This window comes from Carlito syrichta, unplaced genomic scaffold, assembly GCF_000164805.1.
Source record: "Carlito syrichta isolate Samal-C Ts95f unplaced genomic scaffold, Tarsius_syrichta-2.0.1 Scaffold308491, whole genome shotgun sequence".
Lineage (NCBI taxonomy): Eukaryota > Metazoa > Chordata > Mammalia > Primates > Tarsiidae > Carlito > Carlito syrichta.
This window is the reverse complement of record NW_007252587.1, coordinates 630697-649160: the sequence shown is the minus strand read 5'-3', so window position 1 is coordinate 649160 and position 18464 is coordinate 630697. Positions and strand designations below refer to the sequence as shown.

The 18464-nt window shown below is 37.3% G+C and overlaps 1 protein-coding gene across 1 annotated transcript in view; it reads right to left on the bottom strand.

Annotated features, from left to right (window-relative positions):
• The window catches only part of CDS1 (CDP-diacylglycerol synthase 1), a 45161-nt gene that overhangs the window by 15746 nt on the left and 10951 nt on the right, over positions 1-18464 (bottom strand). The window contains exons 3-6 of the mRNA XM_021716232.1: positions 17964-18061; positions 15027-15166; positions 3144-3202; positions 1399-1481 (exon numbers count right to left, since the gene is read on the bottom strand). Coding sequence (XP_021571907.1) covers positions 1399-1481; positions 3144-3202; positions 15027-15166; positions 17964-18061 — 380 coding nt within the window. The remainder of the gene's footprint in view (positions 1-1398; positions 1482-3143; positions 3203-15026; positions 15167-17963; positions 18062-18464) is intronic.

Genomic DNA, 18464 nt, shown 5'->3' with positions numbered 1-18464 from the left:
CAGAAATCAATAAATAAGCTAACATATTAAGAGACAATTATTAAGGAATACCTTAAATTATCCAATATTTCTATAGTTATGGACATTTAAATTTTAGTTTTATGAGGAACAAGCTATAAACAAATAAAGGCAGATTAAAGTTCATCTTAAGAAAAATAGCCTTTTAGTATGGAAATGAGTCACTTGTTTAGACAGAGCATAATCCAATAAATTCATACCAAGCTCTTAACACAATTCTCTTTCAGAAAAAAAAAATTTTTTATTTTTTGAGTCTCTGTTACCCAGGCTGGAGTGCAGTGGCATGCTCACAGCCACCGCAGCTTCCACCTGCTGGGCTTAGGCAATCCTTCCGCCTTTTTCCAAGTAACTGAAACTACAGGTGTGTGCCACCACACCTGGCTAATTTTTAAAAATTTTTTTGTAGAAATGAGATCTCAGCATGTTGCCCAGCCTGGTCTCGAACCCCTGGGCTCAGGTAATCCTCTCACCTCGGCCTCCCAAAGTACTAGGATTACAGGGGTAAGTCACTGTGCCCGGCAGGAAAGTTATCAGTTTTAACTCTATCCCTCTTACCTTATGAATGCATTACACTCTACTAAATGCACAGAACCCACTTACTTCATAACTACTCCTCATCAGTTAAAAGTCTGCACGATATATGGAAGACAATCATAAAATGATTGCAACTGTTCACACACACACATACACACACACACATGCACACACCTCTCTTGAAAAAAAAACATGAAGCTGTCAAGGGAATAAAATTTATCTTGATAAAGATCAACTGTAAAATATTTTAATTAATGAGTTTAAAATGAACATGGGAAAAGTAGTGTCAAATTTTTCTTAATCATAAGCTTTTTCTCCATTTCAACTAATTTTTAAGTAATAAGTTTTATAACTTTTAACTAGTATACAAGCCACTGCCATAGGGCAAGTAACTTCTGAAAGCTGCAAAACTCCTCCTACATAAAGCAAAGTAGGAGCCACTCAACTTTCACCTAGGGAAAAAATGCATTTCGGCACACTATTCACTGACAAGTGAACTTTCATATTTCCTTTGCATTCCATGTAAATAATATCTTTAAAGTCTGTCCTTTGTGAAAAGTTACATCAAGGTTTATTGACATCTGAAAATGTAACTAATGGCTTAAAACTTTTATGGGAACTTTCTGCATTTTATTTGGAACCTGAGTAAGAAAGATTTCCAGTTGTTAATGAAGCATTTTGTCTTCAGTTGTCAAATAGTAAGCAAAACTCAATGAGACATTTTAATAGGATATATGAACAATAAACAGTACATTTTAGTAGAAATTGGCAAGAAGCAATCTAATGTGAAAGAGCTTTAAAAGTGCTATGACATAGACATAAAGCAGCATAAGTCTATTCCCTTACCATATCATGCCTTCAAACAGATTTTGGATGACAAGGTGTGACTGAGTAACGGTTATCAGTAAAGTGACATGAGTCCATGCGAACTGTTAACAGCCCAACACAAAAATTAGTGAACATAACTGATCAGTGCAGCCAAAGAAGAAACAACAATCTTGAAACACAAATTTCTACCATGACTTTTGGTCAAAATATGTAAGATAAAAGTCATAAAAATGCGGTTAGTAAATTATATTCATTCTGTTGCCTATTGGAACTTTAAAATAATGAAAACATGTAACAAAGTAATCTAATTCATAAACAAATAGAATGCAATAATAACCATACAACTAGATTTTAAAACACATGTGAAAAATAAAACATAATGGTGAATCATTAGACTTAAGTGACAATGAGAAATTTATAGTGTTAACATATTTAAAGAGGAACATTTTACTCTGCATCTGTAGTTAAGAAAAATACTAAAAGTTATTTTTCTTTCAGAGTTTACTGTGGTTAATTTTTTTTCATAAAGAGCTATTTCAAACTTCACATGATTCAAGCCAGCACGGTTCAACTGCCTTTAAGCACCATACTTTCATACTTGAAAGTTTATCTTACCAAGCCTGTTAAAGGACAGTATTCAGCTTCAAACTTTTCAAAGACCTCGTGTTTCATTAATTCCATCTAGCCTGAGAGATGGCCACTCTAATGACTTTTAACATAATCAATATAAGCAGAATGTAAACAAAAGGGAGTTAATGTTTCCAAGTACTGGTCTGATAATTTTGCTTGGAATTTATAAAATCATTTTTTAAAATTCTTGGGATTTAGATTCATTTTGAATAAATCTGTTTCTTATTTCAGCAAATAATACGTTATACTGGTTGTTTTATTTTATTCTATTTTGATCTGTTTAAAAGATTCAGTTGTCTTTTACTCTGGTTGCTTCAAAATGCATCAGATTTTTTTCCCAATAGGCACCATTTCTATTTTCATTGGAGATTCTACTATCGCTGATATGTCTTGATTGTTTCTAGATTTGCACTAAGAATTTTACTCTTTACTCTCAGATCCCTTGAAACACAGATGTAAGAAACACCACAATTTCCCAGCAATTATGCTCAGCAGAATGTCTTAATGGAGAAAAGCAAGGCTAAAGAATAGAAAATATATTGCAAATCCAGAATAAGCCTTACTAATACATGAAGTAACAGGTCTGAATAATCATTGCATTGCACAGTTTTAAAATCTGCTACAGTTAAGAAAACAATTAATATGTAGAGTAATACATGTTACAAGACATAGACTTGAGTACATTGAACACAATACCTTATGCCAAAAAGAATTATGCAATTCTATGACTAACCATAACTAAGAAAACACATGCTCTGCTCCCTATGCTCACGCTAAGAGCGAGTAAACAGAGTGGCTTTCATAGAACATGGCAAATGTTTCCCAGACTTAGTAAACTGTACAGGAGACGAGGAAAACTCTCCAAATTTCTACAAATTTAAGGGATCCAACTACTTTGATGCTCCAGCCTTTGGAAATACTCAGAGTAAAAGTTTTTAGAAAAATCTGAAAATTTTAAAATCTTCAGAAACTTTTCAACTTCCATGTTTATATTTATTGGTCATCTGAAATAAATAAATCCCTCACATTCAGGCAAGACACAAACTAGTAGATTAAACTGTATCCTCTTACCAAGAGGAGAAACATAAGGGTTTTTATTACATAATGACTGCAGAACAATGGTTAATACGCACCATATAAAACTGCAGACGATAATGTTTCTTCACCAAGCTCAGTACAAACATGCAGAAACCTGTTTAAGAACAAAAGGCATGTGCTTGTTGTGCAATTTGATACAAAGTGTAAGATTCCCTAAGCCCAAATAAGCCAATTCCCTATGTCAGATTCAGGCATATTTAAGCCACTGACTCAGATGCCATCTTTCCTACTATCTTACACCATGCATTTTAGGGAAACTTAGGCACTCTCCAAACTGCCTAATACATTCCACAGCACAAGTCAGTGAACAACCCCTGAGTTAATTCAATGACTCAATGCCTTGCTAATATGTAGAACATGGAAAACAGATCTTGAATTTTAATTAAGTAAAATTTATTTGTGATATCAATCCATGAGGTATATTTACAGAATGCTTTCAACATTTATATAATAAAAAAATTAATAACTACTATTATGGCAGCTAGAGTGTATTGAATGTTTCCAGGCACTTATCTAAGCATTTTATCACTAATGATCATTAATCATTTATCAGTAACTCCTTTAATCCTTCCAAGATCCCTGTGATGTAGGTACCCATTATTATCTCCATTTTACAGATGAAGAAAAATACCCAAAGGACTTTATTAAATTACTGAGGGTCACAGGACTGGAAAGTAAACACTCAGATCCTTAAGAGCCATATGGCCCCATCAACCATACCAGCAAAATTCAGGTAAAGAGAACCTTGAAATGTCTCAGAATCATATTATAATAATTATAGTAAAATATAATAATCAGTTCGAGGTTTACAAACATATGTGTTTATGTTTGTATCCTACAAATTTATTACAATGAAAATTTAATAAATAGTACTTCTTCCCCAATTAAGTGAAATCTAATAATCATATGTTAAAATAATGGGAGGTAATAGGTACTTCTTGCCCCAAATACCAGTAACCATCTGAAGATACGTTTACCTCACAATACTGAGAATGCACACACTACACTTAATTCAAACACATGCTATGCATGCATTCTCTCCTGCAACATTTTAAAGAGTTCTGTGAGATAGAAATCAAATTTTCAATCAATCAATTCCATATGTAACAAATACTAGGCTTTGTGTATCTAACTTATACTTACCATGACATTCCACCCCTAGAGTAAGCAAGGGTGCTGCTACTCCGAGGAGAACAAAGAATTGATCATCAGCTGCCTTTGGTTGTTTGTTGATTACTGATTTGAAATGTCAAAGCATGCCGGGCTCGGTGGCTCAGCCTGTAATCCCGTGCCTTTGGGAGACTGAGGTGAGTGGACTGCCTGAGCCCGCGGGTTTGAGACTCGCCTGGGCAGCGAGACCTCATCTCTACAATAAATCAAAAAATCAGCCGGGCGTGGTAGCACTTGCCTGTAATTCCGGCTACTTGGAAGGCTGAGGCGGAAGGATCGCCAGAGCCCAGCAAGTCGAGGCTGCAGTGGCCAAGAGCGGCCACTGCACTCCAGTCTGGGAGACACAGTGAGACTCCAACTCAAAAAAAGAAATGTCAAAGCATAAGAATGATGACAAGGGAAGAGAAAGCATTCTGGCCCCCAATCTTATCTCACCTCCTATATGTCACTTACAGAGTATCTGACTAACTAGACAAAAGCAATATGGACACATATTTCCTGAGTAGAACCATAACTGAAAGCCATTATGTCACTTTTTTGAAAGAAAGAAAGAAAGAAAGAAAGAAAGAAAGAAAGAAAGAAAGAAAGAAAGAAAGAAAGAAAGAAAAAGAAAGAAAGAAAAAGAAAGAGGGAGAGGGAGAGAGGGGGAAGGGGGAGACAGAGAGGGAAAGAAGAAAGGAGGGAGGGAGGAAGGAAGGAGGAGAGGGAGATACTAAAACGTGGAATTATTAGCACTGAAATTCCTAAAATTATTGCTTTTGTATTTTTCTTCTATAGTAGGTAGACTTATCAGGCAATAATGTAATTTCTGTGCTGTTTTATGCCACTGTTCTATGGTTAAAGGTGAATGTAGTCTGGACTTTGTACAAAGCTGATGGGGTGAGAGCAAAGCAGAGACAGAAGACAGATGCTGCTGGAGCCTCCTTTTCTGACAAACAGACCCTGTGGATCTCCTAGTAAGCCTTGAGAACGTCCCTATATTATTAACTATGAGTTATCGCCTCACAAATACTACTCCAAAACATGTGGTTTTCTCTTTCTTGAAATTACACAATACCATTCACCCTTAAGCATTTCTTCAAATAAAATTATCAGTAGAATCATTTAGGGTCAAGATGTCCTAACAAGCATTTGATTCAGGCCAGTCTTGGCAACTCACTTTTACCTTATCCAATTTCACCTAAAGGATGTAACTGTCTGACTGCTAAATATATAAGGAGAATACAGTTCTCTGATTTTGGAAGGAGGCAGAGGTATTAAGTGTTATCCTAGCATATCTTAAGATAAACAGTCATCCCTCAGTATCCAGGAGGGACTGGTTGTAGGATCCCCCAGAGATACCAAAATCCATGGATGCTCAAGTCCCTTTACATAAAATGGCATGGTATTTATATATAACATATGCCCATCCTCCTATATACTTTAAATCCTTTCTAAATTACTTATAATACTTAATACAGTACAAATACTACATAAATAGTTGTTATACTGTATTATTTGGGGCACGGGTCCCCATCATTTCTGGCACCAGGGATGAATTTTGTAAAAGATAATTTTTCCACAGATGGAGGGGAGATCATCAGGCATTAGATTCCCATAAGGAGCATGCAATCTGGATCCCTCGCATGTGCAGTTCACAATAGAGTTGGCGCCTATGAGACTCTAATACCACAGTTAATCTGACAGGAGGTGGAGCTCCACTCACCCGTCGCTCACCTCCTGCTGGGTTCCTACCCCTGGTTTAGGGAATAATGAGAAGGAAAAAAGTCTATACATGATTGGTACAGATGCAATCATCTATTTTTTTCTCCAAACATCCTTGATCACCAGTTGGCTAAAGTTACAGACGTACAACCCAATGGAGACAGAGGGCTGACATTATTTTTAAAGAAAAACATTGTGAGAGAGAAACAAGTGAACTAAAGTATTTTTATTCACAACTATATGAATATATATATATTTTAATAAATCCATGGAAAGGATAACTTTGTACATCTGCAGCCACAGTTCTACTTTTTTCCCTAACAAAGAATGTCTGTATGACTTTACTTCTAATTAAAATCACAGGAGTTGTTATAGTATTATCAACAAAAGCATTGAAAAGGCTTCATAATATGCAGTTCTTGCTAAAAAAGTATGTCTCACTACACTTTTAGTCATCATTTATGTGTGTGCTTGGTGTTTGCAAAACAAAGTTGTATATCTCCCATTGCCCAATATCAAGGAGCTCTCCAGGTGGTTAGATAGAACCAGTTACCAACAGACTAAAGAGAAGTGTATTCAAAAAGAACAAGAAGATGAGACTTTTAAGGGGGATAGGAGAAGTAAAGGAAATAAAAAGATGCTGGAAAGTCCAAAAAACGAAACAGAAGGAATTTCAGAAAAACGAACGAATAAAAATTATGCATTGGCAGCAGACACTCTCACTATGTCCTGCCCATTGTGCCCTTAACAACATATCTTTCCTTTAGTAAATCTACCTTTCTTTTATTTACCAAGCACTTATATGTGCCAGACATGAGATACAAAAGTGAACAAAACAGTTACTCCCATTCTGAGGCTCATGCTTTTGTTGAAAAGGAAGAAAATATAAATAAAAAATTAAGATGTTTAAAAAATGTATTACTGATGATTAACCAATGCAGTAAATGCATGTCCTTAATTCAAAACGCACACAGTGGGATGGGCTAAAAATTGAATACCAGAGCTTACAGACTACCCCTCACTCTTTTATGTGGTGTTTGTTATTCATTACACTTGCCTAAACAATCAAAACTTCAAAATTTCTAACATAGTATTAAATAAATTCATAAGCACACTACATCATGTGTGCCTTTATTCAGATGCTAGACTCCAACTGAGATGTTTTAAAAAGTGTTAAGTGAATATGCATTTTGGAAATTGTCATACAAATCAATCTTTATATTAGCAAGGATATTTTTAAAGTCTGCTATTAATCTGAATGGTAAGTTGAACGTGTAGAACACTAGTACATGTATAGATTTTAGTCGTTCTTAATTCAAAAATTGTAAGTGGTTTTGGAGATACAGTTTTGTTAAGTGATTTATGATATCATCCTAAAGATTTCATCAACATCCTTTCATATAAAAGATATTCAGGATGTTTGGGGGAAAAAATTATGCATTAATGTTATCTATAACTTAATGTTATATGTCCATCAATTCTCTTAAATGCAAAGCATTCTATTCAAGTCACACCATCTCCTTAAAGATTTTAAAGAAATCAAAACAGCCATCAATAAATGCAACCAAAAAACATAATGTGCATATTGTTCTACTTGACTAAAGGAACATTAAGGTGATAATATTAAAGGTCAAACTACCTTAAACTTGTTGACCCATCACTGCTAACCATGTTATTTCTAGTTTCTTTTCTTCTTCTTTTTTTTTTTTGAGTTGAAGTCTCACTCTGTCACTCAGACTGGAGTACAGTGGCCACTCCCGGCCACCGCAGCCTCGACCTGCTGGGCTCCGGCAATCCTTCCGCCTCAGCCTTCCAAGTAGCTGGAACTACAGTCACGCGCTACCACGCCCGGCTAATTTTTTATTTATTGTAGAGATGAGGTCTCGCCAAGTTGCCCAGGTGCGTCTCGAACCCGCGGGCTCAGGCAATCCACTCACCTCGGCCTCCCAAAGTGCTGGGATTACAGACTCAGCCACCGAGCCTGGCCTATTTCTAGTTTCTAAAGAAACCCAAACCCACATCACCAAGCTGATGAAGAGTTCTTTTTTATATATATCTACACTCTAGAGAGAATGTTTATCTTCATATTTGTAGTCTCACTGAGTTTCTCTTCATTATCAATCAAATTCATTTTACAACAAAAGTATCCAAATGCCAGAATGTCCAGGTCCTGGACAGTGAGCCACTTTGTATGATGTTAAACAAGTCATTTAATTTTGTGGCCCTTGACAAGGAGGTCAGACCTGGAGATACCTGCATTTTATTTCAATAAAATTCAATGTCAATGAAATAGCTTAAACTGTCTCTGCTTTTTAAATCTGCTAAGACCTATATTTCCCAAAGTCATCTGACCACTGCAGTAGAACTAACATTCTGACAAAACCCCTTGAATATTACTTAACAAAAAGAGTTCTAAAGATGTCCACAGCACGCTTTGAAAGAAAGGTACAAATATCTCAGCACAGCACACTTTCTACGCCCTCTCTCCTGGTGTAAAGTCTAATTCCATTTGCTAGACTAAGCTCATGAATGTTCCTAACTACTTCAAGAGTCACCAGTAAGGCCTCAAGACTCAGCAAACAAAACACTGAAGCTAAGAAAATGTCACTAAGAAGCACTGTGGATGGAAGTGCATGTTCTCTTTTAATCCTGCATCCAACAAACATGTATTGGGAATCTAAATGCTAGACCCTGATCAGGGCTCTGGGAATTAAACAAACAAGAGAGACACAAAGCAGGCACTTAGGATCTAACAGGTCCATACTTAGGCCACACTTAAAATGATAATAGACGCAAAATTCTATGCATGTTCAATATTGGATGTTTCACCATTTAGCCCAGTAGCTCCTAGCTTACTCTAAGGTTGCATTTTAAAAGTATATTTGTAGAGCTGGGTGCAGTGGTGCACACCTGTAATACTAGTTACTCAGGAGACTGAGGCAGAAGGACTGCTTAAGTCCAGGAGTTCAAGACCAGCCTGGGCAAAATAGCAGGACCTCCATGTCAAAAAAACAAACAAACAAAAAACATATTTGTAGGACTGTAATAATGTCAACATCCTGGTGTGATATTAAACTATAGTTTTGCAAAATATTACCACTGGTGAAAACTGAGCAAATTGTTAAAAAGGATCTATTTTGGTTATAACTGTATATGAATATATAATTATCTCAAATAAAGAAGTACATTTTAAGTCAATACCCTGGAACACAAAAACAATTTTTCATAGACTGTTATTAGATAGCAGTTGGGTTCTAGGATCACCCCATGGTACTTTCATTTTCTAATGTATGACCCACTTAGTATTAACTACAAGCCTTCAGGGTTTAGGCGCTCACTATATTTAATATGCCTTATGGCAGTTGCTTTCTATCTAGTCTCCATGATAGTATCTCCCAGCCCATTTCATTTAAGTACAAATCTGGTTATGTCACTGCTTAGCTTAAAAACCTCCAATGGTTTCCGACGGTTGAAGCCCACACATTTTCCATGACATACAAACTTTCTCAAGATGTGACTCCTATCTGCCTTCCCTTTCCAACATTTAATGCCTGCCACAGCCCAGAACATGCAATCTTCCCATTTCCTTATCTGCACAGCTGTTCCCCCACTTTCCACCTGGCAGTTGCCTGCATGTTCTCTACTTTTCATATCTGTCATTTCTGCTCAAAAGCTCTCTATGGCCTTCCCATTCAATGGCCCTCCACCCTCCTCCTCCTGTTCCTGCCAGACCTTATTCACATTTCAGCAATGAACTGGAAGACTCGCACCTCCCCAGCCCCAAGACCTGGAAGGCACAAGATTGACTCTATTTCCCTTTATATTCTCAATGCCATTCATAGTACCCAGCATTAGAAAAGTACTCAAACGTTTGTTGACACAACGACTCTGATACTTTCAATAAGTTTCTGTGATTTTATGAGTCTAAAATAGCAAGTGGTATAAAATATGCCTATGGCAGAAAGCCATGTATTGTTAGAAAAAAGAAATATCCATTGTATTTTATAAAATAGAGTCCAAAATTAATGTATGAAACAGACAATTACTAAAAAGGAGCTGATGGGAAGGCTATCATATATGAAATGTGTGAAAAGAAACAATAAAGCAAACAAATTATACTATCTGTCTCCACTCAGTTGAGACGTTGTCCTCAGCTACTTTCAGTTATGGCAAACCACAAAGGGGAAAATAGCCAAGAAAACAGTAGTCACCTTACATGCTGACATTCTACCCATCAGATACTGCTGAACATCAATACAGGTGTAGCTGCAGATAGGGAGAAATGAGACAGAAGTAGCTGTGCCAACATAAAACCATCTACAAGCTACAATAAGGAAAAAATAGGTGCAGAATAATATACTTTTATTTGTATAAGGAAATTGGGAGAGGGATATAAACACACAAGCTCAAATACCAAGAAAATGTCTGGAATAAGAGTAGTAAGCCCTGTAGAGTGTAAGCAAGGCTCTGAGGTAGGAATCAAGTACCACTGAATAGGTTTTTTTTTTTGTCTAAATTTTTACTATGGATATATGTTTCCATTTTTCAAAATCACCTAAAAAAAAAATAGTGTAGAACTCTTAAAACACGTGCTTGACACATTCCCCATAAGAAGCCGGGCTCCTGTGCCATCCAAGTCATGTGGAAAGGCCACCCAGTGGTGTTCCAGTCAGCAGCCAGAACTCCCTGCAGCTGTGAGAGCGGGCCATCTTGGATGTCTCACCCACTCAAGATGTAAAAACCCTGAGCACAGGCCTACACCTGACTGCAGCCAGATGAGTGAGAACCACCTGGTGAGATCCAGTCAATCTACAGGACCATGGAGGAAAACAGCAAATTGTTGTTTTAAGGCAAAGGAAAAACTTTAAAAACTAGGCAAGGATGTTTATTTTAAAATGGTAGCTTGTATTCTGTCCTGGTATCTCACAAAATAACATTGAGAGAAATTAAGGGGAAACCCCACAAGAACTAAGAGAAGTGAAGAAACGTCAAGGAGAAAATAAAAGGAAAAAAATGGTCTGCAAAGTTTGGAAGCTGGAAAACAGATGGGTAACTTTTAGCAGAGCTGAGATATCAGTATGACTAAAGATATTTTCTAAAGAAACTAAGCAGAAAAGGCCAAGTGGAAGGCAAGGATGAAGCCTGGGCTTCTGCACTGGAGTATCAAGTCAAAGTCTAACAGTAAATGTGAGCCCAAGCCAAAGCAATCAGTTGTGAGAATGGACTATAAATATCTTTAGTAATAAATGAACATAAGACATTTACCTTCGATGCATCCTTGCATAAGAAATTATTGTAGGCCATGCTTTCAGCAGAGAGGGTGTTAACCAAGCAATGAAAGGCATGGGATGGAAAAAACAGGAGGCCTAAGTCCTAAGGACAGTTAACAGGAATAGGAACGCAGAGGTCTCTGGCACAGAGGTCTCCAGGAAAAAAGAGAATTGATACACTATCTGATTTGTGTGAACATCTTTAAAACTAACAATAGACACGGGACACACCTGAACGAAAAATTAAGGATCTCTACACCAGAATTAATAAATACAGAAAAGAGGTGAGGCAGTTTACTCAGTTCAGGAAAAACAAAAAGTAAAAGAATGGAAATATAATCATAGACACTACTCAGCTCTACAGCAAGTGATATTCTAGGAACCTATTTAAAAATGTATATGATGCTATGAAAAACTGAGTATGGAGGAATGAAAGGGATTGTAAAAGGAAGTCAATAGATAATTCCTAAAATAAATTAGGACAGGCATTATTACTTTAAGAAAAGGAACAACTCTGAAAGTAGTGGGGTGCAAGGATGCTGTTTACATTATCATTCTTTTGAAAATGATTTTTTTTTTTTGAGTCAGGGTCTCACTCTGTCACCCAGGCTGGAGTCACAGCCAATGCAGTCTCAAATTCCTGAGCTCAAGCGATCTTCCTGCCTCAGTCTCCCGAGTAACTGGAACTACAGGTGCACACCACCACATTCAGTTAATTTCTTGAATTTTTTTTGTAGCGACAAGGTCTCACTATGTTGTCCAGGCTGGTCTTGAACTCCTGAGTTCAAGTAATCCTTTCTCCTTGGGCTCCCAAAGTGATGGAATTACAGGTACAAGACATAGCACCCAGCCTGAAACTGGTATATGTCTCTCTCTCTCTCTCTCTCTCTCTCTCTCTCTCTCTCTCTCTCTCTCTCTCTCACACACACACACACACACACACACACACACATATGATACAAATGATTTCTATTTTATTTAATCATGATTGTTATTAAATATTTATAATCACATGAAATAAAGAAATTCTGGTGTTCAATAATAGAAGATATCATAGACACTTTTCTTGCTAATATTATTATTAAAACTCAAAATACCAGAAAGGAAGTCTTATCACTTTAAATGTAAACTGAGAAAACACTACATTCTTCTCTTCTTTAATAGGAAAGAATTCATCTCAGATTCTACCTTACAGTTAACAAAATAAATTAAGATTATTGGTTTGGTAAGTGAGACAAAATGATCAGTCTCCAAGAGGCAAGTGTTTTACTCTTCAAATTTTTAGTATGCTCTTCTTAGTTGATACCAATCATAGTAATCTCTCTAAGATCATAATCCTTCATACTGGTCAGAATTTGAAATGGACCAACTACCTCCAAATGAATACCAAATACTCAAAAGAGTAGAAATTTTTTTTTTTTAAGCAAGAAAAGTTTATTTAAAAGTAAATTAGAGAAAGAGAAGGGAGAGAGATATACCTCCCCAAGGTGGGGGAGGGGACCAAAGCCAGGAAGCATGGTGACAGCCAAAGCTCAAAGAGCACATGGCCACACCAGAGTCTAGCAAGGTAATGGCCGAAATATTTTTCAATATCTATTTCTATGAATGTACTTTCTGTAGCTATATCAGTAAGATTTTTTTAAATGAAGGAATAAATTCAGAAAACTGCACTGAACAAAAAATCTGAATGTAAAAGGAGAAAAATCCTTTAGAAAATGTATGCCTTCCTTCCCCAAATAACCAAAACAATTCTCTGAAAACTGCCATGATTTCAGATTGTGTTTCACTCTCTGGTTTTGCAGAGTTAGAAGGCCTAGAAACTAGAGAAGATGTTATTAAAGTCGGAGCACCATGGAGAATAACATTATAATTACTGAACAGAATGGTGTGTATATATATATATATATATATATATATATATATATATATATATATTTGTTGTTGTTGTTGTTGTTGTTGTTGTTTTTGAGTAGGAGTCTCACTCTCTCACCCAGGCTGGAGTGCAGTGGTATGCTCACAGCTACCACAGCTTGGTTGGGCTTGGGCAATCCTTCCACCTCAGTCTTTTAAGTAGCTGTAACTACAGGTTCGTGCCACCACACCTGGCTAATTTTTTTATTTATTGCAGAGACAAGGTCTTGCCAAGTTGCCCAGGCTGGTCTCGAACCCCTCAGGCAATCCTCTCACATCTGCTTCCCAAAGTGGTGGGATTACAGATGTGAGCCACCGCACCCAGTCAGAATAGAATACTTCTAAAGGATGGACATGTTTCCCACATGCTCTGTATTTTTAATTTTTACTTTATTTTATCTTTTGAGTCAGGGCATCACTCTGTCACCCAGCCTGGAGGGCAGTGGATGGATCACAGCTCGCCACAGCTTCAACCTCGAGGCTCAATCAATCTTTCTGCCTGTCTCCCAAGCAGATGGGATTGCAGGCGGGTGCCACCATGTACAGCTAAATTTTTCTTGTTTTTTGTAGAGACGAGGTCTCATTATGTTGCCCACGTGGATCTCAAACTCCTGGGCTCAAAGCAATCCTCTCACTTCGGCTCCCAAATTGCTGGGATTACAGGTATGAGCCATAGTGCCTGGCTTATATTTTTGGGTTAACAAGAAATGGAAAGGAAGTGCCTATACTACATTCAGTTTCCAAAATTGTACTAACAAGAAAAATGTGTTTACTAAGAAATTTCTAGGAGCTAAAACAATGACTATTAACAGTTAAGGTAAAAACTCAGAAAAACTTCATCTCCTCCTTTCAAAGTGAAAATAATAACAATATTTAAATAGTGCCAGTTACTGTTCTAAGTACTTTACAAATAAACTGATGCACTAAGAAATTAACTAAATAACCCAATGTTTACTCATCTAGTCAATGGTGGGACCAGAATTCACATAAGCAATCTGGCTGTTAGCTGGGCGCGGCGGCTCAAGCCTGTAATCCCAGCAATTTAGGAGGCTGAGGCAAGAGGATTGCCTGAGCTCAGGGGTTTGAGACCAGCCTGATCAACTTGGTGAGACCTCATCTCTACAATTAAAAAAAAAAACAACACATCAGCCAGACATGGTAGCATACGTCTGTAGTTCCAGCTACTTGGAAGGCTGGGACAGAAGGATCGCCTAAGTTCAGCAAATCGAGGCTGTGGTGGCCGTGAGCATGCCACCACACTCTAACCTGGGCAACAGAGTGAGACTCTGACTAAAAATAAACAAATAAATAACAAAAAGTATGTGATAAAATCAATTTCTTACAGTTTATTTTAAGATTGGTAAAATTTTATGGAAAATAAATTTGTTAATTCTAAGTTTACCCTAAAAATCTAATTTTTAATTTAAAATAATAAAAATACGTGGCACAGTGTACTATACACAAAGTTGCATATGTAATAAACCATGTCTGGAAAACTAATTGGCCTAATTCATTCTATATGAAAAAGCTCTATTTCTTAGGAACAAATCAAGCAATATGTGTGTAAAAATTTCTTTGTAAATTACATTTGGTTAATAATCACTATATATTTAAAAGTTTCTTTACTACAGTTAGCAGTCAAAATTTTCAGATATATGGGGTGACTTTTAATAAGTATTTTCTTAAGTCATCAGTCAGGAGTATTTGAAAGAAATAGCTTTATACATAGGAAATGATTAAAAAGAAAGGCTAGAATAAAAATGTAACAAATAAAGGACACTGTGAATTTAAATAACATAAATAAAAATAAACATGGAAAATATGCTAGCTACATAATGATACAGAGTATTTTCCTTAACTTACCTGCCAGATAGAGGGCGAATGAGATAAATCTGTGGTAGCGAATAAGAAACTGAAGTTGTTCTTCTCTTTGAACAAATGTAGCAAAATAATCAGCTACTGTCTCTCCATAGAAAAAGTAGTTTACACACAGCAGAAAGTACCTGTAGTTTAAAAACAATTTGTTTTTTTATATTTGAGGCTTTCCTTCCTCTCAAACTCAACAGAATTATTTTCTACATTCTGATGATGACACAAAGATCAAAATCAAGGGCAGAAGACCAATTCAAGGTATATTCTATCATAATGCGCTTTCCCTGTTTTAAACTTAATTTCAAATTTATCCATCAACAAACATTTACTGAATATAGCTCATTTTATTTAGCTCAAAATCTTTTTTTTTTGAGTTGGAGTCTCACTCCGTCACCCAGACTGGAGGACTGGAGTGCAGTGGCCGCTCCCGGCCACCGCAGCCTCGACCTGCTGGGCTCCGGGGGTCCTTCCGCCTCAGCCTTCTGAGTAGCTGGAATTACAGGCGCGGGCTACCACACCTGGTTCATTTTTTATTTATTGCAGAGATGAGGTCTTGCCAAGTTGCCCAGGCAGGTCTCGACCGCGGGCTCAGGCAATCCACTCACCTCAGCCTCCCAAAGGCGCGGGATTACAGGCTGAGCCACCAAGCCCGGTTTAGCTCAAAATCTGATGTCACAGATAGAAAATTACGATGCAGAAAATAACGCCCTCCTCCACCCCCACGCACACAATATTCCCCCTCGGCACACTTTCACAAACACACACACACACTGCATTAAGTTCATAGCGAAAATTAGCTCCCAACTCCCCATAGCTCTAGTGCTTTTTTAATAATAGAGTTCTTTAGATGAATTCTCATCTCCCTATGGAACATTAAGAGGGAAGGAAGGAAAAGGTAATTCAACCCCTCCCCCTGCACTGCACACACTGGCCAGCTGAGCGCGGTGGGAGCTAGCAGCACAAATCTCACCTGTCCCCTCCCCAAGAAGAGGTTGAACCCACTGAGATTTTGCTGGTGAGAGCTTGTGTGAGCCAGGAAATGGGCGGAGAACGCTGCCTCAGAGCTCCTCTGGGCCTCGTCCTTTGAAGGGCAGAGTACTAGCTGGCTAGCAGAGCTATGGAAGGGAGAGAGGTGATTTCTCTTTGGTTCTCGTGAATTAGACGCTAAAGTAAAGGGGAGGTATTCTCGTTTTCACCAACTACATTATCATCCTCCCGTTTTTTCAATGGACACTGACTTTGACTCCTGTGTAGGGTGATCAAGACTTGACGTAGTCCACTAACTAATCCACTGTTCACCCACTATTCCCTAATAAATCCTTTCTGCTCAGGTAGGCCCAGAATGCCTTACCATCAATAGAACATGGTATGTCCATCCCACATCTAGAAACTGACAGGTGCTAGTGCCCCAACCTGAATAGAGTGCCCCAACTCTTCTCTGTCCAAAGTCTGTCTTTATTTCCAGGGCCAGCTTATCTACTACCTCTTCTATGAAGCCTTCTGCAACCAGAGCCCATCTGATTTATCTTTTTTTCTACACTTAAGAGTCAATCCTGCATGGTTTCACATTTTATTATTCTCCAATTACCTAACCTATCTAAACATTTTCTGTACACTTTGCCAATCGAGAAGAAACCTGCTAGCGGGAAAAAATTAGCTATCATCAAAATCAAGAAACTTCTTTTTGACTATTCTAAAAGAATAGTGCTTTAATAAGACACTAGTTCCTTGGCTGACACTAATCAACTCTATTAAAAGGCATGGCCACTTAGGTTAAATATGAACTATTATATTATCATGTCTCCTGGTCAAAGTCTTCACAGATATGACTTATACCCATTAAGTGTTTTATTTTTATTTTAAATTTTTTTTGAGTTGGAGTCTCACTCCGTGGCCCAGGTTAGAAGTGCAATGGCACATTCACGGCCACCCCAACGTCTGGACTCTGGCAATCCCTCCATCTCAGCCTTCCAAGTAGCCGGAACTACAGGAGCGCACTACCATACTTGGCTAATGTTTGATTTATTGTAGATATGAGGTCTTGCCAAGATGGTCTGGTCTCGAACCCATGGGCTCAGGCAATCTACTTGCCTGGCCTCCCAAAGTGCTGGGATTACAGGCTGAGCCACTAAGCCCAGCCCATAAAGTTTTTTAAAGATTTTAAATGTTAAATCATTTGGTGATTTTTTTTTCCTAACTTTGTATGCATTTTTATATATACAATATTTTGTATGTCCTCATGTCAATTGAAGGGAAATAAAGCAAAATCATGAGTAAACCTTTTGCTAAAATAACTACAGTAAAGGATATAAACATGTGCCCAATACAATGTTTAGTGTTTATTTATTTATTTATTTATTTATTTGAGTTGGAGTCTCACTCTGTCACCCAAGCTGGAGTGCAGTGGCACACTCACGGTCAACACAGCCTCGAGCTGTTGGGCTCAGGCAATCCTTCTGCCTTAGCCTTCCCAGTAGCTGGAACTACAGGCATGTGCCACCACACTTGGCTAATTTTTAAAAATTTATTGTAGAGATGATGTCTCACCAAGTTGCCAGGCTGATCTCGAACCCCTGGGCTCAGGCAATACTCTTGCCTCAGCCTCCCAAAGTGCTGAGATTACAAGCTTGAGCCACTGTGCCCAGCTGTTTAATACTTTTTTGAAGGACAAGAATGGTGTTTATATTCAATATAAATTAGATATATTTATAAAGACATAAATATGAAATATAAAAAATGTTGAGCTGCAATGGGAAAGATAAAGGTAATTTTATTCTTTTCAAAATTCAATTACATTCTTTGACTTCTCTTTCTCCAAAATCAATCTATAAGGTAAACTGAATGGATATTGATGATTAGGATGCTTCCTTTAAAAACCTTAGAAATAAATCAGATTTTCACATCTGAAACAGTTTAAAGCGTACTTACCAACTTAGTGTTCTAAACCATGGTAGGTCATAAGAATGATAGACTCTGTAACCTATAGTGATAATCTCATGGAAGCATTTCACTTGGATGCCCAGAACCTGAAGCCAAGAGAAAACATTGACATACATTTCTCAGTGTTTACATCTGTGCTTAATCATTTAATAGAGCAGCTTCTTATCACGTGTATGTTAAAAATCTTCATCTACCCATTTTTAATTATTCTAAATGTCAGTAGCAAAAATGCAATAGTCAATATATCTAAAATGAAGTGACGACCCAGAGGGGTAAGCAAATGATGTTTTACTCAAAAAAAGACTTGAAAGATCCTTCCCTAGGGTAGGGGTGGCATGGGAGTTTAAAGTCTGAAAGATACAGTAAGTTGATTCTAGATGACTAGACTTTATCCTTCATTTTCTTTCATTTCTTGAGATTGTCCTTCTCAAGATGAAGAAACTTTTTATCCAATTTGTCCATTATATCTCACATATGAAATTTTGCTTA